Source organism: Oncorhynchus masou, chromosome 18 (genome assembly GCF_036934945.1).
Source record: "Oncorhynchus masou masou isolate Uvic2021 chromosome 18, UVic_Omas_1.1, whole genome shotgun sequence".
Classification (NCBI taxonomy): Eukaryota; Metazoa; Chordata; class Actinopteri; order Salmoniformes; family Salmonidae; genus Oncorhynchus; species Oncorhynchus masou.
Genome location: NC_088229.1, coordinates 38576151 through 38603289, shown reverse-complemented (window position 1 = coordinate 38603289; position 27139 = coordinate 38576151). Strand labels below are relative to the sequence as shown.

At 44.9% G+C, this 27139-nt stretch overlaps 1 protein-coding gene across 1 annotated transcript; it reads right to left on the bottom strand.

Annotated features, from left to right (window-relative positions):
- Positions 1–332: 332 nt before the first annotated feature.
- Positions 333–26721, bottom strand: LOC135504546 (protein RCC2 homolog). Its single transcript, XM_064923234.1, has 11 exons — positions 26673–26721; positions 16525–16970; positions 16212–16305; positions 15825–15968; positions 14104–14324; positions 12748–12862; positions 4370–4536; positions 3189–3369; positions 2217–2395; positions 1221–1298; positions 333–1089 (listed from the first exon to the last, which is right to left on the bottom strand). Exons 2-11 carry the CDS (start codon positions 16948–16950, stop codon positions 985–987), a joined length of 1710 nt encoding a protein of 569 aa, XP_064779306.1. The 5' UTR covers positions 16951–16970; positions 26673–26721; the 3' UTR covers positions 333–984.
- Positions 26722–27139: the final 418 nt, after the last annotated feature.

Sequence of the window (27139 nt, the reverse complement as noted above, 5' to 3'; positions counted from 1 at the left end):
CAGCTCAGAACCTGTGTAAGGTGTGATATGCTCATTGGTAAATGGGGAAATTTGCTTGTCAGAATTGTTTAAATCAGATTGGTGCTAGAAGTGTGGCCCGAAATCAACCCATCATCGGTATGTACAAGAAACTTGCCCATCTGTACGATCCCAGTCATCAACTCCTAGCTCACCCAAAGTACGGTGGATGATTGGTCAGCAGATGGATGCATACTAACTGCTACATACAGTGGTGAAAACCAGGCTGTTGACAGCAGTGATGACAAGATGTACTGGCCAACAAAAGCTTTTAACCCCTCTTGGGGCAGGAGACAGGCAATGTCAGAACAGACTGAACAAAATCAACCAATTTAATTAACCTTTACCATTTCCACGTTTGAAATGTAAAAAACATGCGGGCCTTCTGACCCAGACACCAAAACAAATTAAGAAAAACAACCAGTCTCGATTTAAAACTAGGATAACCACACCCTGTTAAACAATTTGCACTAAAAGAGAGTCGCAAAACCACATTCATGCTGGTTCTGATTTCCAAGATTGCAGTGCCCACACCTGGATTCCCAGGCTAAAAGGAGTCACTGAGGTGAAAAAAGTCTGGAATGACAAGCAGATACTGGCCTGAGGGTGAGTTGCGCATCCTTGGCACCAACATTTAATCATACAGGTGAAGAGATTAACGAAATAATGTAACGGAAGTCAATGGCCGGAGAGCATCAACTTGATGGCACAATGTCTCAGATCCCGATTGTGTTCTGACAATAATACAGGTCGACCTGACAAAAAGTAATACTGCCATGGACTTCATGAACAAAGAAAATGTAATTGGTCTCTGGGAACACACAAAAAGAACTGTCTTGTTTGTGTTCGCATACATACAGGAGCCCACCCTCCCCAGCCATCAAGCCTTACAAAGGTGACCGAAAGGGGAGATGCATTCTGGAGAGAATCTGTTGACAAATGGTAAGGTGGCTGGATGGTGCCCCATCAGAGGGGGCCTGGGTTGTACTCTGGCAGCTTCTTGAGCATCTCTTGTTCCTGTGGAGTATCCTGTCTAGCGATGACCAGGCAGTGTGCGTATCCCATCACCACCTGCAACCACAAACAACAAAAAGTTTCAGCCCAAAGAGTGAACATGCACCTAAATGCAGTTTCCATCTTCAGAATACATAAGTGGGAATTCAAATTCATCACTGTTTTCATTCTCTGTTGCTGCTCCACACCTGTTCAGTGTAAACTCCATCCAGGGTCTTCACCTCCTGAGCAGTAGTGGAGGACTTGGCCTTGTTGTCTCCGTATCCCTGTAACAAAACCCATGTCATAAGAGGTGAAGCCGGAACAGGTGTGCCAATTCAGCAGTCTCTTGAGCACACAAGTACATTTCTATACTGAACACAAATATAAAACGCAACATTTTCAAAGATTTGAGAGTTACAGTTCATATAAGGAAATCAGTCATTTGAAATAAATTCATTAGACCCTAATCTATGGATTTCACATGACTGGGCAGGGGTGAAGCCATAGGTAGGCCTTGGAGGGCATAGGCCTAACCACTTGGCAGCCAGGCCAAGCCAACCAGATTGAGTTTTTCCTTACAAAAGTCTATATTACAGACAGAAATACTCCTCAGCCCTGCCCACCTCAGATCATCCCACGGGTGAAGAAGCCGGATGTGGAGGTCCTGGGCTGGCGTGGTTACACGTGGTCTGTGGTTGCGTGGCCGATTGGACATACTGCCAAATTCTCGAAAACGACAGAGGCAGCTTACGGTAGAGAAATTAACATTCAATTATCTGGCAACAGCTCTGGTAGACATTCCTGCAGTCAGCATGCCAATTGCACGCTCCCTCAAAACTTGAGGTATCTGTGGCATGGCGTTGTGTGACTATGAACTGCACATTTTGAAGTGGCCTTTTACTGTCCCCAGCACAAGGTGCAGTTGTATAATTAATCAGCTTCTTGATATGCCAAGAAGGATTATCTTGTCAAACAACAAATGCTCACTAACAGGGATTTAAACAAATTTATGCACAAAATTTGAGAGAAATAAGATTTTTGTGCATATGAAAAATGTCTGGGATTTTTTTTATTTCAGCTCATGAAACATGGGACCAACACTTGTTCCGTTTATATTTTTGTTCAGCGTATAAATGTATAGCACTTTGGGTGTTAGAAATGTACTTTATACATACACCAATTAATTATTATTAAAAACTTACCAGTTCTCCAAAGGTGGGGGAGGGTCCCCAGCTGATGGTGCTGTCGTCTGCAGCTATAACTATACTGCTTTTCCCGCACGCCAGACTGCGGACCTTCCAGCCACACAGATCCTGCACGGCCTTGGGGTACATGGTAGACTCCCGCGAGGTATTGGTGACCCCCCAGAAAAACAGCCCTCCTGCACACAAAATGTTAATATTGTAGCTTCCTTATCAAAAAACACTAGTAAAATTTGTCCAACTCTTGGCGTAATGGCTACACTGTTTAGACTGACAGATGCTAGGTTCAAATCACAGTTGGGATACGCCCTGAAATCACTACAACATACACAACGAAATCTTAAGAGCACCTTCCTAATATTGACTTGCACCACCGTTTGCCCTCAGAACAGCCTCAGTTCGTCTGGGCATGGACTCTACAAGGTGTCGAAAGCGTTCCACAGGGCTGCTGGCCAATATTGACTGCAAAGTTTCCCACAGTTGTGTCAAGTTGGCTGGATGTCCTTTGGGTGGTGGACCATTCTTGATACACATGGGAAACTGCTGAGCGTGAAAAACCCATCAGCATTGCAGTTCTTGACACACTCAAACCGTTGCGCATGGCACCTATTACCATAACCTGTTCAAAGGCACTTAAATATTTTGTCTTGTACATACACACAGTCCTTGTCTCAATTGTCTTAAAGCTTAAAAATCCTTCTTTAACCAGATCTCCCCATCATCTACACTGGTTAAAGTAGATTTAACAGGTGACATCAATAAGAGATAGCAGCTTTCACCTGATCAGTCTGTCATGGAAAGAGACATGTTTTGTACAGTGTATATCAGATAGAGCAACAGACGTGGGGAAGTAACGGTAGTATTCTTGGTTTAAAGTGGTATAAATTGATAAAAGGGGTAATAAATAAAATAATTCTAAAAAGATTTACTCATCAGTGCAACATTCAAGGGGTTAAGCATTGTGTCCCATACCCATCTCATTTACAGCAAAGGAGCACTGATAGCCAGTGTAGATTTGGGATGCCCCGCGCCCGGGGAAGTCGAAGAGCTTCACCAGTCTGGGCACCATCTCGTCCTTCTGCTCCGTGTGACCCAGCCGTCCATAACCACCAAAGCCCCAGGAAAACACCCGCTTCTGGGAGTCCAATATCAGCTGGGGACACACACAAACACAGTTTACATACCTCACGCTAACAAAACCAAAAAGTGAGAAGAAAAAAAACCTGACTTGGCGAATCAACTACGACCAATATAAGTGAAAACTTATACTTAGAGTGGACTATCCCTTTAAACACAGGCTGGGGCCAAATGTTATCAGACCCGCTCAGCTCCCTATTAGTGTGCAGATTTAAGGACCAGAGTGAAGAGGTCTCCATCTGCAGGTTCATTCATTAAACATGAAGGGTAGCTTGATCTGGATAAGAGCGTCTGTTGAATGACTCAAATGCACGTTCTTCATTCAGTGATTATGCAAAGGTTGGGGGATGGAGACATCACTAATATATACTAATAGATGCAAAAGTTCTTTGATTTCCTTTTTTTGTGTTTTTTTGTTGTTGAATTTTACCCCTTTTTTCTTCCCAATTTCGTGGTATCCAATTGTTTAGTAGCAGCTCGGGAGAGACGAAGGTTGAAAGTCATGCGTCCTCTGATACACAACCCAACCAAGCCGCACTGCTTCTTAACACAGCGCACAGCGCGCATCCAACCCGGAAGCCAATGTGTCGGAGGAAACACCGTGCATCTGGCAACCTTGGTTAGCGCGCACTGCGCCTGTTCCGCCACAGGAGTCGCTGGTGCGCGATGAGACAAGGACATCCCTACCGGCCAAACCCTCTCTAACCCGGACAACGCTAGGCCAATTGTGCGTCAGAGCCTGGGCGCAAACCCAGAGTCTCTGGTGGCACAGCTGGCGCTGCGGTACAGCGCCCTTAACTGCACCACCCGGGAGGCTCTAAAATGCACATTTCTGGCTCAAGGTGTATTTGTGGCAGTAGGTATCAGAGCCCGTATTCATAAAAGCGCCTCAGGAGTAGGAGTGTTGATCTAGGATCAAGTTCCCCATGTACATGTCATGTTATTCATTATGATCTAAAAAGGCCAAACTGATCGTTCTCCAAGACTGAATACGCGTCCTGGTCTTCCCTCCTCACCACGTGATTGCCTCCGCAGGCGACGTCTCGGACCACCACGTTAGGTACAGGCGTCACCTGGCCGTCCTTACTCTTCTCGATGAAGATGGCCACGCGGCGTGGAATGGTCTCGCAGTCAAACTCGATGCGCTGGGCGCGGGCAATGAACTTGCCGTCAGAGTTGTGTCCTGTGACCCAAAACACAAGACAAAAATAAGTGTGTAACAGTACACTTGCGTTGGTAAAGCTATGTATATCGAGGATGCAGACCCTGCTTTAAAACAGTCACTAAATATTCCAGTCAGACTATACTCCATGAGAATTAGAGTGAAAAGTGTTTGATCAATCCCCATAGCCCTCATAGGTAAACATGCCTGTTACATGTTAAGTACACTCAGTGACTTTAAAACATCCAAGTAATAAAATGTAAACAACCATAAGAGACTTTATCATATCCGTCACATTACCATCCTGCAACCTCTAAATCATGGTCACAATGATGTAAAATCAAAACAAATAAAACATGTCAATACCATTGACCCTCTATTCACTTATTTAACCTTCAAGAGCTAACTTTCTGCTGATTCATAAACGCAATCAGTCTTGACACTGGTTTAAATAGCCTTCCTGTCCTTGACCTAATACAACCCAGACTACCTTCAATAAGAGGTAACAGTGTTGTGTACTGTTGCAATAGTGGGTCTGTCAACACAGTCAGTGCATACCTGATCAGGTAAGGAATGGTCTGCGTTTGGTAGGTCAGTACGGATATCGTAAGCAGACTGGTCAATTAGCTCACTCACTACACTGTTACGGTCTCGGTCAGATTCTTGAAGACTCTCTGATCGAGGCAGACTTTCCAGCTGCAGTATATCATCCACAGAATCCAAAGGTGGAATATCCTGAGCATCCAAGGATCGCACATCACCCTCCAGGCTTGTATCACCTGTTCCTTCAGAAGGCACCTCCGACACCCACACTCTTGTTCTGTACTCAGCATCATCATCCACTGCAGTCTCCCTGGCAGCTGAGACCACAAGGCTGTCATTCATGTCCTCAGACTCTGTTAATCCAGACATGTCTGTTCCCTCATCAACGGCAGCATGGGGAAGATGAAGTTGACTGGCATTATCAGGTTGCGATGTACCGTCTTCTCCTGTCCAGTGGAGCTGTTCTGAATCTTAAAAGTGTGACTGTCAGCATTCAATTCAGTGACAAGGTAAACAGTATCCTCCCAACGGTCAGCAAGCTTCCGCTTTCCTCGCTCCCCCTTGTTAGCCAGCAATACTCGATCCCCAATCTCCACTGGTGCGCCTCGGACTCTGCTGTCATAAAGGTCAGCATGCCTCTTCAACTGCTTCGCTGCAGATGCCTGTGCTGTATTCATGGCTTCTTTCAGATCTCTCCTCAAAGACTGAACAAACTGGTCATAGAAGACAACTTCTGGGTTCTCTATGACAGAGCCAAAGACTATGTCAACCGGCAGTCTTGGGGTCCTCCAAAACATCGGCAGGAAAGGGGCAAAGCCTGTGGTCTCGTGTATTGTACGATTGTATGCAAACGTAAGGGACTTCAGCGCCTGAGGCCATCTGTGCTTTGCTCTCGTCGGCAGGGCCCGGATCACGTTTCTCAACGTCCTATTCATCCTTTCGCAGGACCCGTTCCCCATCGGATGGTACAGCGTGGTGTGAGACTTCTGAACACCTGCAACACTCAACAGTTCGGCTATTAAAGTGCTCTCAAAGTTGGCTCCATGGTCTGAGTGTATACGGCGAGGCATCCCGTAGACACAGAAATAGTTGTTCCACAACTGATGAGCTACTGACTTAGCAGACTGGATCGGACACAAGAAGGCATGAGCCATTTTGGTAAAGTGGTCAGTAACAACGAGCACATTCGTGGACTTGTTTGAAGAATCTTCTGCAGACCAGAAGTCTATGCACACTAGTTCAAGAGGCTCAGTTGTTATTATGCTCTCAAGAGGAGCTCTTGCTTCCGGATCAGGAGTCTTGCTCACGACGCATCTCCTGCAGCACTTCACATAAGCTTTTACCTCCCTCTCCAGGCCATGCCAGAAGAACCTCTGTCTTGTCAAGTAGACTGTTCTCTGTTGGCCAGCTTCATCATGGACACGCTTCAACACCATTGCTTTCATGGAGGCTGGAACCACATACAGATACGTTTTCCTCTTTGTAACCACATTCTTCGAAACACGATACAGTACACCCATCTTCATGGTCAACTTGTCCCAACTTCTGAGAAGACACAAGACCCCCCTCTCCACAAAGACGTTGACTCCGCTGATCACATTGTCATCACGCTGCTTACTCATCAGTAGGTCGTGTGGCAGAACATCGACATCGGTCTGCTCTGATGGCATAACAGCCTGTGGAAGCTATGGCAACAGCAGTGCATGTGAGCCCACTTCACCCACCCAGCACCTGTGTGAATGAAGAACAGCTGCAACTTCATGTCTTGATAAAGCACCAGATGGGGGGGGGGGGTTAACAGTAGCCTGACAGCTAATGACCACTTCGTTGGAGTCAGAGGCTTTGTCAAAGGGGTGGCTGGACCAGCGAAACACATCTTGCACTCTGTGCGTACAGCGTTAGCTTCAGCAAGTAAGGTCTCGTACGGGACCCTTGTCAGGCGATGGAGTGCACTGGGTTGTACGAAGGGCTCTCTGTTCAAAGCATCTGCAACAACATTTATTTTTCCAGGGATGTACTTGATGTCAAGCTCGTACGGTGCCAGCTTGGCGAACCATCTCTGTTCACAAGCATCAAGCTTTGCTTTGGTCAGAATGTATGTCAAGGGATTATTATCCATCCATACCATGAACTGCTGTCCCCGTAGCCAGTGGTGGAACTTGTCACAGATAGCCCATTTCATGGCAAAGAACTCGAGCCTGTGCACAGGATACCTCAACTGCGCATAACTGCGCATTACTGAGGGACTTGCTCGCAAAGGCTATAGGTCTTGCTGTAGCTCCCTGTTCCTGCACCTGGGACAGCACAGCACCTAAGCCATTGCTGGGCGCATCCACTGAGAGTAGAAAGGGTTTGTCGAAGTTGGGGTGGGCCAACAAAACCTGGTTCAGTAAGGCTTGCTTTAACCCTTTCGGTAGGGCATCCGAAAGGGATTCTCATCACTCAGTTGAATGCGGTGAAGACATCCGGAAGCTTTTCCACAATCCAACTTGTGCCTGGAAAGAAATGGACTGGTACTCAGCTATGAGCTGGATGAGTTTCTTCTTACCAGCAGGAGACACTTGACAGGAGTCGGCATCAATATCAGTCAAACCTAAGTCACGTAAGACCTCAGGATCGCTTGAACTGTCAGGTCTGTGAAGTTGGCTGGAACCATCATCAGTCAGTGTCAAGTCATCTTGGCAGTCAGTGAGTATATCAGCCGTTCTCCGCACTTGCTGCTGTAAAGCTGCTGATGAATCATCATTCACACACGAACAGTCAAAGTCCTCTAGAGCCATGCAAGGAAAGACTTCGGCTAGAGTGGCGTTTCGTCTCAAAGTCACTGTCTTCTGAAAAAGGTTTATCACTCTAACAGGGAGCCACCCATCCCCCCGCAATAGAGCTACTGTCCTCCCTACCAGTATTGACCTTGGTGTTGACCTTGAACTGCTGGGCTCAATGAGAACAGTACTGCCCGCTGATAGATTCTGAGTGTTTTGTAGTCTGCCCCAGACTAAGTGCTCCTGCATAGGCTCTAGAGTCACAACCCCTTTTCGTCTCACAGTTCCAACTTTGTCAGGTACTTCACTGTCTCTCCATCTCTCCACACTAGCCATCATATCGATTAGCTTGCTCTCCTCACCCCGTCACACACAGGAGTATAAGGCGAATCAAGTGCTTTAGAAGATTGCTGCCCAAGATGAGGTCATCACTCTGGCCTTCAACCACCAGTATAGGCACAACAACTCTACATCCTTACACCTCCATCTCCAGCTCAAATACTCCCAAAGGCCTCGTCTTCAACCCACCACAACCAACCAAGACTACCTCTGTAGGACTCAATGATGGACTTTTCAACACTCCTCCTGCATGCAACAGTTCAGGTAAGACCCTAGAGCTCAAGGTACAAGCCATGGATCCACTGTCAAGCATAGCTCTCACTTCTACTTCTCCTCCTATTAACACCTTGGCATAGAATAAATCATCATACGGGGAAAGTCTCTGTGTGTTCTGCATTATGATACTCTTCTCAGTCTCTATTTCGTCAAAAACACTTTTATATACAGACTCCAAATCAACAGCTCTCACTGATGGGGACTCTACAAAAGGCCCAACACTCTCCCCTTCTACATGCAGGCCTACTCGTTTTCCGGGAGCTGAGCAGTGATTACTGTAGGGCCTCCACCAGCTGTGCACAGAGCTGCGGCCTTGGGGCACTGAGAGCGTGCGTGGCCAGCTACATGACAAAGAAAGCAGAGGTGATTGGCCCTGCAGTGAAAGTAAGTATCATGTCCAGCATCCCCGCACACGTTCCATGGCCCATTAGACTTCAATTTGCTCCTATTCCCTTTTTGGAACTTATGGTCAGACTGTTGTGGCCTCTGCTCCAGCACACGCTCCAGCATTGCAAGGATATGTTCCATCGGCTCAGCTGAGCCCTGAATAGTCTGGGCTGGGGAGGGCAACGTATTGGGTACTTCCATGTGGGGCCTCACAGCAGGCATGGTGATCGGCAAGACAGCACCAACTTCCTGCTTCATTGTTGCGATGACTGGGGTCACCTTAGATAAGTGAGAGTAAGTCTGCTCCCTCCTGTATTCATTCAACCTCTCATGAACATCTGCAGCAGTCCACTGCTGTAATAGCTTGCACTTAAAGATAAGCGACAGTTCAGCGTTAGGGCAATGTCTGATAAACATGACTGTTAGCTCACGAGATGGGTCTTCAACACTTTTTTCCCTTGTCTCTTTAGACAATCTTCAGCAACCTCCAATGTTGTTTCAGTATGTCAAAGATGGGACTCGGGCCTTTAGATAAATCAATGGAGGGATGGCTGCGTATGCCAACTTTAACAACATCGCGGGCCCCTCCCCATAAGCCTGCCCATAACCTCAACTGCTTGGTCCATCACAGATACGCCCCTCTTACGCATGTAAACCATTACCATATCCTCCCACTTAATGCACTGTGCACTTTTCAGAGCCATCCCCCCGAAAGTACACCGGTTCCCTGATATCAGACTTCAATACCAGGTTCAGGCCTGACACATCCATACCCCTCGAGCTGCATACACTCCCCATAACATTGTCCCAAACATGTCCAACGATTGCCTTTGACTCCGAACAGGAGGCAATGTTCTCCCCAATGGAATGACCAATCTGCTGTACTATGTCTGCTATGAAATCCATGGAGATCTCCCCACTCCCTCTATTTGGCAAAACTCTATCACACACATCCTTGGGCGTTTCCATGGGTAAACTATCATCAATTCTCCCAAAAACCACCAGTTTAGGCATAGGTGTAGAAGCAAATGGAATTTTGGCTGAACCCCTACCAACAGATGATGACAGATTAAATGACAGGAAACCCCTACCTCTCCCAACGCCTTCCATCTTAACAATGGGAAATCAACACACTAATTAAAATGTAAATAGCAAAAAATTATATAGATTTTCAACCTCACTTCAAAATCTAACCTATATCTAGTACACTGGTAAAACTCACCCTACTTATTTAAGATATACGTTAGAATTGCAAATAAACAAGTAACACAAAAGTTATATCGTTTATCTGTGAAGAGAGTCTCAGCCTTAGAAATCACCAAATTCGATAATAAAATGTTGCAGTAACGCCCTCTTGTGGCGAAATGCGATATCGCCATAAACTACACCAGCAACGTCTTATCTGATTCTTCAACAGCAACCTCGGCGAAGTTCTGAGATGGAAATCCAGCGACGGATGGTCACGGCACCACTGTAACAGTACTCTTCTTGCGTTGTGTACAATCAATCATCGACACAAGCTCCAATTTGTAGCACCAGTCATGGAGATTTATTCTGATAGACACAGCACATAATTGCACGTCATGCAATGCACAGCTCACCATCCAACTCTGCACATACCGCACGCTGGTTTGGTGCTTGTTCACTGGGCAATGTAGTTAACAAAATAATATAACAATATAATATTTTGAACAATGTACCTGATAAAAACAGCACAAAATTGCACGTCATGCAATGCACAGCTCACCATCCAATTCTGCACGTGCCGCACTGTACAAAATATACAAACCCCCCCCACCAGACACAGTAAGTTGCTAGCTAGTATTAGCTGGAATTCTCTACAACAAAATGCATAATAAATATGCACCAAAAAACGCTGCATCTTATGTGTGATGTTTGTAAATGTTATTCGAACAAATTGATATACAGTGGAGAGAACAAGTATTTGATAACACTGCTGATTTTGCAGGTTTCCTACTTACAAAGCATGTAGAGGTCTGTAATTTGTATCATAGGTGCACTTCAACGGTGAGAGACGGAATCTAAAACAAAAATCCAGAAAATCACATTGTATGATTTTTAAGTAATTAATTAGCAATTTATTGTATGACATAAGTATTTGATACATCAGAAAAGCAGAACTTTATATTTGGTACAGAAACCTTTGTTTGCAATTACAGAGATCATATGTTTCCTGTAGTTCTTGACCAGGTTTGCACACACTGCAGCAGGAATTTTGGCACACTCCTCCATACAGACCTTCTCCAGATCCTTCAGGTTTCGGGGCTGTCGCTGGGCAATACGGACATTCAGCTCCCTCCAAAGATTTTCTATTGGGTTCAGGTCTGGAGACTGGCTAGGCCACTCCAGGACCTTGAGATACTTCTTACGGAGCCACTCCTTAGTTGCCCTGGCTGTGTGTTTCAGGTCGTTGTCATTCTGGAAGACCCAGCCACTTCAATGCTCTTACTGAGGGAAGGAGGTTGTTGGCCAAGATCTCGCGATACATGGCCCCATCCATCCTCCCCTCAATATGGTGCAGTCGTCCTGTCCACTTTGCAGAAAAGCATCCCCAAAGAATGATGTTTCCACCTCCATGCTTCACGGTTGGGATGGTGTTCTTGGGGTTGTACTCATCCTTCTTCTTCCTCCAAACACAGCGAGTGGAGTTTAGACCAAAAATCTCTATTTTTGTCTCATCAGACTACAAGACCTTCTCCCATTCGTCCTCTGGATCATCCAGATGGTCATTGGCAAACTTCAGATGGGCCTGGACATGCGCTGGCTTGAGCAGGGGGACCTTGGGTGCGCTGCAGGATTTTAATCCATGACGGTGTAGTGTGTTACTAATGGTTGTCTTTGAGACTGTGGTCCCAGCTCTCTTCAGGTCATTGACCAGGTCCTGCCGTGTAGTTCTGGGCTGATCCCTCAACTTCCTCATGATCATTGATTACCCACAGATTAGATCTTGCATGGAGCCCCAGACCGAGGGTGATTGACCGTCATCTTGAACTTCTTCCATTTTCTAATAATTGCGGCAACAGTTGTTGCCTGTTCACCAAGCTGCTTGCCTATTGTCCTGTAGCCCATCACAGCCTCGTACAGGTCTACAATTTTATCCCTGATGTCCTTACACAGCTCTCTGGTCTTGGCCATTGTGGAGAGGTTGGAGTCTGTTTGATTGAGTGTGTGGACTGGTGTCTTATATACAGGTAACGAGTTCAAACAGGTGCAGTTAACACAGGTAATGAGTGGAGAACAGGAGGGCTTCTTAAAGAAAAACTAACAGGTCTGTGAGAGCCGGAATTCTTACTGGTTGGTAGGTGATCAAATACTTATGCCATCAATAAAATGCAAATTAATTACTTAAAAATCATACAATGTGATTTTCTGGATTTTTGTTTTAGATTCCGTCTCTCAAAGTTGAAGTATACCTATGATAAACATTACAGACCTCTACATGCTTTGTAAGTAGGAAAACCTGCAAAATCGGCAGTGTATCAAATACTTGTTCTCCCCACTGTAAATTGTACATTTAAATCATCACTTGGGAGTATAAAAATCTATTTTGACATACAGTGCTTTGCAACCAACTAGCTGGCCATACTACCTACCGCTGGTTTGGTGCTTGTTCACTGGGACGATTCTAACTGAAATATCCTCCGTCGTAAGCAAGCTACGCAAACCAGCCAATAAGATGCCATGTTGAGTAGGTGAAGGCAAGACAAAACTATATCCAAAACCCCATTGGCTTAACAATAAAGTGGCAAGGGGAATCACCAATATAACAATGTTACAAGTGCAACGCCAGTGTTAGATCTAGAATGATTTTTGAAGGGGTCATTGTGACTCTTCAAATGTGTCATTAGAAAAACATTTTTACTTTTTAAATCTGTCCAGTCCTGCTCGTTAGTTGCATACATACCTAGCTGGCCATACTCTGGGCACCCGAACGAGTAGAGGTTTCCTTTGCAGTCCACCACCATGCTGAACTCTGCCCCACACGCCACCTTGACCAAGGGCTGCCCATTGTACTGGATCTGAGAGGGGAAAGGAGAAGCTTTCATAAGCACAGGCTCAGCATGTGGCCATATTAAACCTATAATAAACCAGCCACAATAATTAGGCTGATGAATAATGAGGTTGATGTTGCTTCCAGTGCATGCATTATAAAATTGACTGAAATAGTACTCACACACAACTATTTCATGTTTCTAAACGATTACTTTATTCAGATGAAGGGTACTGCTATGGTATCCCCTATGGCTCCTAACTATGCTAATTTGTATGTGGGTTACATGGAGAAACAGTCAATTCTCAATCTTCTCAAAAATGTTTTCTTGTCTAACATAATTATTTGGAAACGGTACATTGATGATATTTTTGTTCTTTGGAGGGGTGATGCAAAACAGCTCCAGGCGTTCCATGCTTTTCTTAACTCTCGTTCTGAGCACCTGAGATTTACTATGCAGTCTGACACACGCCAAATCAGTTTCCTTGACAAATCTCAGAGATCAATTGGTAAACTCTGATTTACCGTCACAAAATATCCCTGCACAACGTCTATTTGTGCCTCTACCAGATGGAAACTACAAGTGTAGTGGCACTTACAAATGTAGATCCTTCAAACAACCCCAAACAGGGAAACAAATCAAAGGTGTCATTTGTCCTTGTGGTAAAAAGTATGTGGGTAAAACGATGTGTGAATTAAAACTACGAAGCATCGTAGCACCATCAGGTGCAAAAATTCGACGTACCCAGTTGCGGCCCACTTTTCGGAAGTGAACCACTCGATTTCGGCCCTACTTTATATCGGCATCGAACATGTCACCCTCCCTACGAGAGGGGGTGACGTCGACAATTTATTATTAAAACGAGAGGCTGCCTGGATCTTTCATTTAAAAGACCCTTTCTCCCTTCGGTCTCAACGCAGACTTTGATCTGAAGCCATTTTGATTTTGCTATTCATTGTACATGTTTGTAGGCCTATGTAGCCAAATTGAATATATGATCGTATGCTCTCCATTTATGTTCTTTATGTTTATATGTTCTACTTATATCTGTAAATGAACCAATGATATCAAGCCACACCCGGCCATGATTACAGACACTTGTGTGTGTCCTTTGACACTATATAAACTAATGACCGCAGTGTTTGTCGTCATACCCTGATGAAGACAGCTTGTCTGTCGAAACGTTGGTTATTAGGTCATTCAATTATTGCATCTGAGCTCCTAGAGTGTGCGGCTCTCCTTTCTTTTTCAAGGTTTATGTTGCTTACCAGGGCTGGACTGAGGACTGCATTTGTTTGGTTGCCCTGGCCCAGCTGGCCCAGTTTGTTCTCTCCAAACGAATAGGCGGTGCCACCCTCTGTCAATGCCAGGGTGTGGTTGCGACCACAGGCTGCAGCCACCACCACTTCGTCTGCGAGGGCCTCAATCAGCTTTGGGGCCTCCAGGCGCTTGGTGTCCCCGTGACCCAGCTGACCCTTTTCATTTCGACCTGATAGAGGGAGAAAGAAGTCAATATTGACGATTTCTTCTGGACTCTGCTAGAATGATTACATCTATGAGACATATACACTACGTTCAAAAGTATGGGGTCACTTAGAAATGTCCTTGTTTTCTAAAGAAAAGCAAATTTTTTGTCCATTATATTAACATCAAATTGATCATAAATACAGTGTAGACATTGTTAATGTTGTAAATGACTATTGTAGCTGGAAAAGGCAGATTTGTTTATGGAATATCTACATAGGCATACAGATGCCCATTATCAGCAACCATCACTCCTGTGTTCCAATAGCACGTTGTGTTAGCTAATCCAGGTTCATAATTTTAAAAGGCTAATTGATCATTAGAAAAACCTTAATCAATTATATTAGCACAGCTGAAAACGGCTTATTTTAAAGAAGCAATAAAACTGTCCTTCTTTAGACTAGTTGAGTATCTGGAGCATCAGCATTTGTGTGTTCGATTACAGGCTCAAAATGGCCAGAAACAAAGAACTTTCTTCTGAAACTCGTCAGTCTATTCTTGTTCTGAGAAATTAAAGCTATTCCATGTGAGAAATTGAAAAGAAACTGAAGATCTCGTACAACGCTGTGTACTATGCCCTTCACAGAAGCAGAACACCCGCAAAACACCAGTCTCAAAGTCAACAGTGAAGAGGCGACTCCGGGATACTGGCCTTCTCGGCAGAGTTCCTCTGTCCAGTGCCTGTGTTCTTTTGCCCATTTTAATCTTTAATTTTTATTGGCCAGTCTGAGATATGGCTTTTTCTTTGCAATTCTGCCTAGAAGGCCAGCATCCCGGAGTCGCCTCTTCACTGTTGACGTTGAGACCGGTGTTTTGTGGGTAATATTTAATGAAGCTGCCAGTTGAAGACTTGTTAGGTGTCTTTTTTCTCAAACTAGACACTCTAAGGTACTTGTCTTCTTGCTCAGTTGTGCACCAGGGCCTCCCACCCTTTCTATTCTGGTTAGAGCCAGCTTGCACTGTTCTGTGAAAGGCGTAGGACACAGCATTGTACGTGATCTTCAGTTTCTTGGCAATTTCTCGCATGGAATAGCCTTCATTTCTCAGAACAAGAATAGACTGATGAGTTTCATAAGAAAGTTTGTTTCTGGCCATTTTGAGCCTGTAATCGAACCCTGATGTTGATGCTCCAGATACTCAACTAGTCTAAAAAAGGACAGTTTTATTGCTTATTAAAAGTTGGATTAGCTAACACAACGTGCCATTGGAACACAAGAGTGATTGTTGCTGATAATTGGCCTCTGTATGCCGATGTAGATCCATTAAAAAACAGCCGTTTCCAGCTACAATAGTCATTCACAACATCTACACTGTATTTCTGATCAATTTGATTTTCTTCTAAATGGACATTTTTTTTTGTTGCTTTTCTTTCAAAAACAAGGACATTTCTAAGTGACGCCAAACTTTTGAACGGTAGTGTATATGCAAGTACAAACTATGAGCTATTACAGTATAGCATTCCTACCCCAGCTCCAGAGCTTGCCCTCAGTGGTGATTAGGAGGCTGTGGGCAGCACAGGGCCCAGACACCACACTGCTGACCTGCACGTCACTCACGCTGCCGTAGCGGTGAGGACCCCACAAGTTCTGGCCTAGGTTCCTGAAGGCCGCTGCGAGACCCCACACACCACAATTTTAACGTAAAGTCTGCTGCGATTGTAAATGCACTTTAAAGTTTGATTTGATAAGAAACAGGAACAGTTCAATACTGCAGTCAATTATGAGGATTGCTTCAAGATTGTCAGTAGAAAGACAGGAAAAACTACTTTCAAAGTTGGTAGCACGAGTGCTATTGAGGGACAACCGAATGGAGTATTGCATACAGCAATGTACAGGACTGGGCAGGGTTATACCTTGTGCTTTTGGCACCTCTTTCCTTCCGATGAGATCCCAGTTGGTGGCGCCGAAAATGAGCAGTTGACCTTTGACTTTAGGTAAGTCAAGTTTCTATAGAAATGACAATACAGGGATCAGCTTTATCTTAACTTTCTCCTGATGTTTTGTTCTAGCACTGCATAAGCACCCTTGATTTACAAGTGACTAATAACATGTTGTTACATTCTCCATTCACATGAACCACAATTCTATATAGACACATCACAAACCCCCTCCCTTGATTACCTGAACAATGTTCGACTTAACCCCATGCAGGTCAGGAGGACTTACTATTTTTTCCTTGATATCGTCAGTGACAGTCACTGCTTGAAGGCCTGACTTGGTGATCTTAGGCTTGTGAGAGGCTGCTCGGCCATGGAAACCCATTTCACGAAGCTCCCGACGAACAGTTCTTGTGCTGACCTTGCTTCCAGAGGCTGTTTGGAACTCAGTTGTGAGTGTTGCAACAGAGGATGGACGATTTGTACGTGCTACATGCTTCAGCACTCGGCGGTCCAGTTCTGTGAGCTTGTGTGGCCTACCACTTCGCGGCTGCACTGTTGTTGCGCCTAGACGTTTCCACTTCACAATAACAGCACTTACAGTTGACCGGGGCAGCTCTAGCAGGGCAGAAATTTGACGAACTGACTTGTTGGAAAGGTGGCATCCTATGACGGTGCCACGTTGAAAGTCACTGAGCTCTTTAGTACGGACCATTCTACTGCCAATGTTTGTCACTGGAGAAAAGTTGGGGCGAAAACAAAACAGACATGCATTGTGATATCAATACAACCTTAACCAAAGTCTTCTACCTGAACTGCTGATAATGCAATTTGCAATGATCTGGTCAATGTACACAAAAGTTAGAAAGCCACCTATCCTAGCCATGATTAACCATAGCGACTCACGCTAGTAACGTCATAGCGCTTATAAGAAATCCCGCTAGGCTCGCAGACGAACCATCAAACAAGCAAAGCGTGAATACAGGATTAAAATTGAATCCTACTACACCAGCTCTGACACTCGTCGGATGTTGCAGGGCTTGAAAACTATTACGGACTACAAAGGGAAACCCAGACGCAAGCTGCCCAGTGATGCAAGCCTACCAGACGAGCTAAATGCCTTTTATGCTTGCTTCGGGGGCAAGCAACACTGAAGCATGCATGAGAGCACCAGCTGTTCTGGACGACTGTGTGATAACGCTCTCGGTAGCCAATGTGAGCAAGACCTTAAAACCTGTCAACATTCACAAATCCATGTGTAGACAGATTAACAGGACATGTACTCAAAGCATGCACGGACCAACTGGCAAGTGTCTTCACTGACATTTTCAACCGCTCCCTGACCGAGTCTGTAATAACTACAAGTTTCAAGCAGACCACCATAGTCCCTGTGCTCAAGGAAGCAAAGGTAACCTGCCTAAATGATTACTGCCCCATAGCACTCACGTCAGTAGCCATAAAGTGCTTGAAAGGCTGGTCATGGCTCATATCAACAGCATTCTCCAAGATACCCTAGACCCACTCCAATTCGCATACCGCCCCAACAAATGACGCAATCTCAATCACACTCTACACTGCCCTTTCCCACTTGGACAAAAGGAACACCTATGTGAGAATGCTGTTCATTGACTTCAGCTCAGTGTTCAACACTATAGTGCCCACAAACTGTTTCACTAAGCTAAGGACCCTGGGACTAAACCCCTTCCTCTGCAACGGGATCCTGGACTTCCTGACGGGCCGCCCCCAGGTGGCAAGGGTAGGCAACAACACGTCTGCCACGCTGATCCTCAACCCTCAACACTGGGGCCCCTCAGGGGTGTGTACTTAGTCCCCTCCTGTACTCCCTGTTCAGGACAACAACCTCTCCCTCAATGTGAGCAAGACAAAAGGAGCTGATCGTGGACTACAGGAAAAGGCAGGCCGAACAGGCCCCCATTAACATGGACAGGGCTGTAGTGGAGCGGGTCGAGAGTTTCAAGTTCCTTGGTGTCCAAATCACCAACAAACTATCATAGTCCAAACACACCAAGACAGTCATTAAGAGGGCATTACAACACCTTTTCCCACTCAGGACACTGAAAAGATTTGGCATGGGTCCCCAGATCCTCAAAAAGTTCTACAGTTGCACCATCAAGAGTATCCTGACCGGTTACCTGGTATGGCAACTGCTCGGCATCTGACTGTAAGGCGCTAGATTACGGACCATCACTGGGACCAAGCTTCCTGCCATTCAAGACCTATATACTAGGCGGTGTCAGAGGAAAGCTCCCAAAAAATGTCAGATTTCAGTCGCTGTTTTCTCTGCTACCGCACGGCAAGTGGTACCGGAGCGCCAAGTCTAGGACAAAAAGGCTCCTTAACAGCTTCTACCACCAAGTCATAAGACTACTGAATAATTAATCAAATTGCCACTGGACTATTTACATTGACACCCCCCATTTGTTTTTTTACACTGCTGCTACTCTGTTTATTATCTACGCATAGTCACTTCACCCCTACCTACATGTACAAATTGCCGACTAACCTGTAACCCTATACATTGACTCGGCACCCCCTGTATAAAGCCTCGTTGTTTTTATTTTATTTTTTACCTTAGCTTATTTGGTAAATATTTTCTTAACTATTTCTTGATCTGCACTGTTGGTTAAGGACATGTAAGTAAGTATTTCACGGTAAGGTCTACACATGTAGTCGGTGCATGTGACAAAACGTTTGATTTGATTTTTATTAGCTAGTAATAGATTCTAGCACTCAGTCTTCTCCGCATGTCTTTATCGTCATGCTAGCATAATCAATGGCTAATACCTATCGGACAACTAACTATTAAACTCCAGAAAAATATGAAAATACCCACACAATGCACGGTTTTTACTACCAGCTACTAACTAAGGCCAGCTAGTGTATGCTATCAATTTCTAAACAAAGACACACATCTTGGGTAAAGTTAGCTAGCTAATTCACAGATGAAAAACGGTATCTTTCCCCAACTAAAAGTTGAAGGTGAGATGAAAACGTTGCTAAATCTCCTGGCTTCAGATTTTCTGTGGATTTTATATGGCAGTTGACAACCAATTTTAAGGTGTATTACCGCCACCAACTGGACTGGAGTGTGGACCAGAGACAGTGAAGGTCTAAATCCTACCCAAGATTCTCGTCAATCCAAGGAAACTAAATACATAAAGAAATACTACATCCCCTGAAGATTTCCCCCAGCAGTTCAATGAATCCTGGCTCTTCAACCCCATTATTTTCTATTTAACTAGGCAAGTCAGTTAAGAACAAATTCTTATTTACAATGACGGCCTAGGAATAGTGGGTTAACTGCCTTGTTTAGGGGCAGAACGACAGATTTCGCAACCTTTCGGTTACTGTCCCAACGCTCTAACCACTAGGCTACCTGCCGCCCCAAATTACATCTCAAATCTAATAACAATCACTCCCTTTCCCTCCGATATTTCTGGTACTGAAATAGAACATGTTCCACTGTCTCCATCTCCTCCTGACAATGATCACACCTCCTAGTCAGATGTTTCCCCACCAATTTCAATGTACTATTGAGCCTTTTGTGTCCCAGTCTCAGCCGTGTGATGACACTTCCCTCCCTTCTCTCTTGGCCTGAGGACCTCCCTGCCCCCACCTTTTCCTGGATCTGAAACAGGCGTCTTCCCTTCCTCTCCCTGTTCCACAACTCTTTTAACCAGTGCTCTTATTAAACCGCTTGGCTTCTGCTTTACTAATTGACAATTCCATCTCAACATTAAGATGTTTAAGAGCCTGCTTGGTGATAACACCCACCTACCTCCCCCTTCCCCTCTACTCCCACTGGAGCTGATACTCAGAGGAACATCACAAATACCCCCAACCTGTTTCACCCTATACAAGTACTGCAAAACCTCATCATTTGCATCTCGTAGCACACAGGGTGTATTAAGTTATGCTCATCAGTGCTGCACAGGAGTCAGAGCAGAAGACTACTCCTCCTCCACCCAGTCTGCAGCCAACAGTATGGCTAACAACTCCATTGTGCAAACAGATAAATTATCCGTTGCTCTTTTTGTCACTGCCACCTTCAACTCAGTAACACTAAAAGCTGCACCTGTCCTCCCATATCTTACCCTCACAATCAGTAGGAAGAACCACAGAGGGGCTAAACTCCCTCCCAAACAACCCCATCTCTCTCGCCATACCATTGCCTATCCACCCAAATAATTGTATTCAGATTTCGTTAATGTTCTAGGAGTACATTTTTTTTAGCGTGTGTAACCTTATGTCCTTGTAGATTTACCCAATAGGTAATGTCTTCTTAACTTTAAACAACATCTCTCCCAACTCTACCTGCATCGCTGCCATCGGAAAGGTCTCGAGTGCTCCACAACATATTCTTAGGGCTTGAAGTTGGATTACATCTAGCTTTTTTAAAAGATGTCTGAGCTGCTGATCCATATGCCATACTTCCATAATCCAGTGATGACTTTAACAGCACTATATATAGCATTTGACACCATTCTATCTGCCACCCCATTCCATTCCTGACAAGCAACGTTCAATATTTTCTTTCCTTTGACAAGTACTCTGTTAATATGCTCTGCCCATGTCACTCGAGTGTCAAACCAGACCCCCAAGAACCTAAACCATCACACCCTCTCCAGATTCCTTCCATACAACGTCCAAGTATTTTTACTCCCCAACCTTGCTTCTAGAAAGAAACAGTCTGTTTTCTCAACTGAAAACTTGAAGCCCCACCTGAGGGACCACTGCTCTACTTCATTAATCACTTGAACTCTTCTGACTGTATGGGTAATATTTCTCCCTCTCTTCGACAGTGCCCCATCATCCGCAATTAACGACCTTCCAATATCAGGTCTCACCTGGGAGAATGCATCATCAATCATAATAGAGAACAACAAAAGACGAATGACACTTCCCGGAATGTACCATTATCTACCTCATAGCTTTCTGACAGAGCTCCCAACCCTCACTTGTATTGATCGCCCAAAAAGAAAACACATTATCCAGTTAAAAACCCTTCCTCCAAACTAGAGGTCGACCGATTAATCGGAATGGCCGATTAATTAGGGTCGATTTCAAGTTTTCATAACAATCGGTATTTTTGGGCAACGATTTTTTATTTTTTTATACCTTCATGTAACAAGGCAAGTCCGTTAAGAACACATTCTTATTTTCAATGACGGCCTAGGAACGGTGGGATAACTGCCTTGTTCAGGGGCAGAACGACAGATTTTCAACTTGTCAGCTCGGGGGATCCAATCTTGCAACCTTAGAGTTAACTAGTCCAATGCAATAACGACCTGCCTCTCTCTCTTGTTGCACTCCACAAGGAGACTGCCTGTTACGCGAATGCAGTAAGCCAAGGTAAGTTGCTAGCTAGCATTAAACTTATCTTATAAAAAACAATCAATCATAATCACTAGATAACTACACATGGTTGATGATATTACTAAATATTATCTAGCGTGTCCTGCGTTGCATATAATCTGACTGAGCATACAAGTATCTAAGTATCTGACTGAGAGGTTGTTAGCAGAAGCAGGTGCGTAAACATTAATTCATACAGCACTTTCATGCGTTTTGCCAGCAGCTCTTCGTTGTGCGTCAAGCATTGCGCTGTTTATGACTTCAAGCCTATCAACTCCCGAGATGAGGCTCGTGTAACTGAAGTGAAACGGCTAGCTAGTTAGCACGCGCTAATTGTCGTTGTGTTGCTGGTTCGAGCCCAGGGAGGAGCGAGGACAGGGACGGAAGCTATACTGTTACACTGGCAATACTAAAGTGCCTATAAGAACATTCAATAGTCAAAGGTTAATGAAATACAAATGGTATTGAGGGAAATAGTCCTATAATTCCTATAATAACTACAACCTAAAACTTCTTACCTGGGAATATTGAAGACTCATGTTAAAAGGAACCACACCAGCTTTCATATGTTCTCATGTTCTGAGCAAGGAACTGAAATGTTAGCTTTCTTACATAGCACATATTGCACTTTTACGTTCTTCTCCAACACTTTGTTTTTGCATTATTTAAACCAAATTGAACACGTTTCATTATTGACTTGAGGCTAAATTGATTTTATTGATGTATTATATTAAGTTAAAATAAATTCATTCATTATTGTTGTAATTGTCATTATAACAAATAAATAAAGAAATAAAATTGTCTGATTAATCGGTATCAGCTTTTTTGGTCCTCCAATAAATCGGTATCGCCGTTGAAAAATCATAAACGGTCGGCCTCGACCCCAAACCCCATGTTATCCAGCTTGATGAGTAGGCCTTCCTTCCACATCATAAGCTTTTTCTACATCAAAGAGAACAGCTACCACCACCTCCCTATTGCCTGTGCCTTCCGTATGACTGACTCAAGACACAGTACAGGATCCTGCCTTTCCTGAACCCACTTTGATCTGGTGACATTAGTCTTCTACACTCCAGAAAGTAAGTCAGCATTTCCCATTTCCATAAGTTTAAATACATGAGATGTCAATGCTATCGGCCTACAGCTTATTAAAAGGGCTAGTTGGGTCTTTCCCTGGTTTCCGTAGCGGCACCACTACAGCCTGCTTACAACTTCCAGGCAGTTTCTCATCCTGCCACACCTTATTGTAAAGGCCCAATACCTTCCCCATTGCAGTGTCGCGGAGATGAGCCATCATGATGTAACACATCTCATCCTTCCCAGGAGATGTTACCCCAGCTTTAGCTAAAGCTCTCTTCATCCCAGCCAACGGAAAAGGGCCATTCAATGCATCCCCCCCACCACCATCTCTCTCTGATCCAGGACCGCAGGATGTTCTCCTCCGACGCTGCTGTCAGATTATTTTAGCAATGCACCTTAAAATGCCTGGGCTAACATATCTGCCTTCTCCATATCTCCCCACAGCACAGGGAGATCCCAATCCCATCTGACCCCACTCATCCTCTTAATCATCCCCCATAGGAGTGGTCCAGCCTATGTACACAGAACCCGGCGCCAACACTTCCTCTTAGCTGTCCTAATGATCCTCCTTACTACTGTTTGTGCTTTTTTATTTTTACTGAATCAGGTGCTGGTGATTATGGGACCATTTCAACATTCTGAAAGCCCTGTTCCTACTCTTCACTGCTTCTCTACACTCCTCAGTCCACCAGGGGACTGTGTTACTCTTTCTCCCCCCTGTACCCAGAGGAATCACTTGCCTTGTCGCTCCTAATGCTGCTCCTCTTACTGCATCATTAACTCTTTCTGTATCTGAATTGAGATCGACCTTAGACAGCGCCTGTTTACGCAACTCCTGAAACTAAGCCCACTCTGCTTTCCCAAATATCCATCCCCTCAATCCATTTCCTACTGAATCTCTCACCCTCAAGCCTACAGCGCACGACAGGATAGTGATCCGTACCCCCTGTAGATTCCTCCAAAAAACCTCCCAATTACATCTGCCCGCCATTGAACTTGAGATCAAGGTAAGATCCAGAGCAGATTAGTTTCCAGTTACTGGGTCAATCCTGATTCCCCGGCCGGCATTAAGACTCACAAGCCCTTTCTCATCCAGTAGTTCTTCCAACACTTGTCCATTTATACATCAGTCCGTAACCCTCCCCAGAGTGTACTATGAGCACTAACATCCCCACACCACATTACCAGTCTCCAATCTTGACCTTCGACATTCCCAAGGGCCATCAACTCTAGTCTCTTACACAGGTTGCAAAAGTTCACTATATCCATACCCCCCCCCCCCTGCCAACCACACCTCTAACACTACATACTCCTGTTCAACTCCCACACACCTATATGGGATCCCTCGCTTTATAAAGGAAACACACCCTCTTCCTCCCCTGCCAGCCTATCTCTACAGACTGCAACACAACCTTGTAATACAACATTGAGAGTAGGTTTAAGCCAGGTCCCCTGGAGACATATCAAGTCAGATCCGGCTGGTAACTCCTCAAGACACCATGAGCCATCAAACTTCTGACATTCCATTGAGGGATTAACACCATTATGATAATTAACCAATACATGATTCCTGGCTGGACTGAATCTTATGGAGGTCATCCTGTACATTTTCCCATATCAGTCCTGTGATCCCAAGTTACACTACATAACCAAAGGTATGTGGACACCTGCTCGTCAAACATCTCATTCCAAAATCATGGGCATTAATATGGAGTTGGTCCCCTCTTTGCTGCTATAACAGCAAATGGGACTACTGTGGGGACTTGCTTCCATTCAGCCACAAGAGCATTAGTGGCACTGATGTTGGGAGATTAGGCCTGGCTCACAGTCGGTGTTCCAATTCACACCAAAGGTGCTCGATGGAGTTGATGTCAGGGCTCTGTGATGGCCAGTCAAGTTCTTCCACAACAATCTCGACAAACCATTTCTGTATGGACCTCGCTTTGTGCATGGGGGCATTATCATGCTGAAACAGGAAAGGGCCTTCCCCAAACTGTTGCCACATAGTTGGAAGCCCAAAATCGTCTAGAATGCAATTGTATACTGTAGCATTAAGACTTCTCTTCACTTGAACTAAGGGGCCTAGACTGAACCATGAAAAACAGCACCAGACCATTATTCCTCCTCCACTAAACTTTACAGTTGGTAGTGGCACTATGCAGTCGGGCAGGTAACGTTCTCCTGGCATCCGCCAAACATTGCTTCATCCGTCGGACTGACATATGGTGAAGCATAATTCATTACGCCAGAAAAAGCGTTTCCACTGCTCCAGAGTCCAATTGCGGCGAGTTTTACACCACTCCAGCCGACACTTGGCATTGTGCACGATGAGCTTAGGCTTGTGTGCGGCTGCTCGGCCATGGAAACCCATTTTATGAAGCTCCCGACGATCTGTTATTGTGCTGACATTGCTTCCAGAGGCAGTTTTGAACTCGGTAATGAGTGTTGCAAACGAGGACAGATGTTAAAAATCAGCACTTTAACTGGACCCCATCTCCACATGCATGTTCTCCCCCACACATCTCCTTTTGCCTTTACACACCGCCGCAACGTGCCCAAACTGTTGACAGTTATAGCAACGCAATGGTTTCGGCATGGTCGCACATAGTAACTCATAAACCCAATCTTAGTAGCACTGACAAGCTATCCACCTTCTTCCCATTTTGTGTCACCTGCAGGTACTTTGCCTCAATAAGAGAGCCTCCCTTCAAGTGGTCCTTTATTTCTTTCACGTTCATTTATGGAACTCCTGTAATAAGTCCCTTCACCCACTGCCGTCCAGCTTGATCCGGCATGCTACTATCAACCACACGTTTACATACCTGCTTGAGTTTGAGCTCCTTCTCATACTGTTTAACATTGAAACACAGCACCACCAAACTTCCATTGCGAAGAGCTTCGGCAGACACATCCTCTCCTACTTTACTCTCCAAATCCCTAGTCAAAGTGATTGTACAGACCGCCGTGACTCCACCTCATCAACGGGGCGCCGCTGTGTACGACGATCAATAACTTCAAATTCCTCGGCGTAACCATCTGAGAGAATCTGAAATGGTCTAAACACACAGTCACCGTAGTGAAGAAGGCACGATAGCGACTATTTAACCTAAGGATGCTGATGCTCACAGTGTTCTACAGGAGCACCATCGAGAGCACACCGTCGGGCTGCATCACAGCCCGGCTACGGCAACTCCACCGCTGCAGACCGCAAGGCTCTTCAGAAGATGTTAAAACGTACAGCCCGAACACACCACTGGGAGCACACTCCCTGCCCTACAGGACACCTACACCACCAGGCGTCGCAGGAAGGCAAAGAAGATCATCGGGGACCCCAGCGACCCAAGCCATGCCCTGTTCTACCCGCTTCAAATCACTCAGACGCAGGTAGAACAGGAGCATCATGGCAAAAACTATTGTCCAGTCCTTCAGTTTATACCCTCAGGATGCTGAATAGCAACCACTAGTCAGCTACCTGCTCCCCTGCTACTCCCCGTATGGACCTTCACCCGCTACCAGCTGCCCCCTCTCCCCATAATGACATTCATCACTGTTGCAGTTGTTAATATGTATATATTACTCTTTTGTTTTTATTTCACTCAATGATCATGCTGGTGTCCCCCTTTGGTCATTCCACCCCACCCCCTCAATAGTCTTTACTCTGCCTCCACCCCAATAGAAATGTATTTATTCATCACTGCCACCTTTGTTATTATGCATATTGTTTATTTTATTTCCCTTGTCCTGCATTTTGGAGCTCAAAGCCTAAGATTTCCACTGTGCCCTGTAATCACACCTGCAACCTGTACATGCGACCATTAAACAATTTGAATATGGTCCTTAAATTTCACCAACACCTTGAACGCCAATACAACACTGCGAACCGAACCTCCGTCATCCCTACTCTCCCTCCCCCCTCCCACAAGACCTGTAAAGGCTCCTCAGGCGTCCTCTCCTTCTTAACCTTTACTACTCCACCTCCACCTTTTCCACTCCATCCGGTCCTCCTCAACGGTCCTCCAGTCACAGCCCAGTGTTGCTCAACCACCTCCATCGGATTAATCACGTTTCGTCAATACAAAAACCGATTCGAAATTATATCTTGATAGTAAAAAATGAAAATTAACTAAGCTTGTGTCAGCTGTTCGTCGTTACAAATGCACACCCACTCCCCCGAATCTGTTCAGATTCCTGTGTAACAAGCTCATTGAACTATATAGCAACCAGTCTTCCGATTATCTTCAATCTAATTCTGTGACTAATTAATTAACACGTCTGCAGAGGGGTTTCCGTATTCTCTCGTACCTGTCCGTCTTCCTAGTTTTTAAAATCTTTTTTTAAACAAAAGAATATGCAGTCTCCGGCTCGATGAAACCACATGGGTACTGCCTATGTTTATAATTAACTACAGTCATAAAATGCAAAAAGCCATAACTCGTAAAATACGTTCA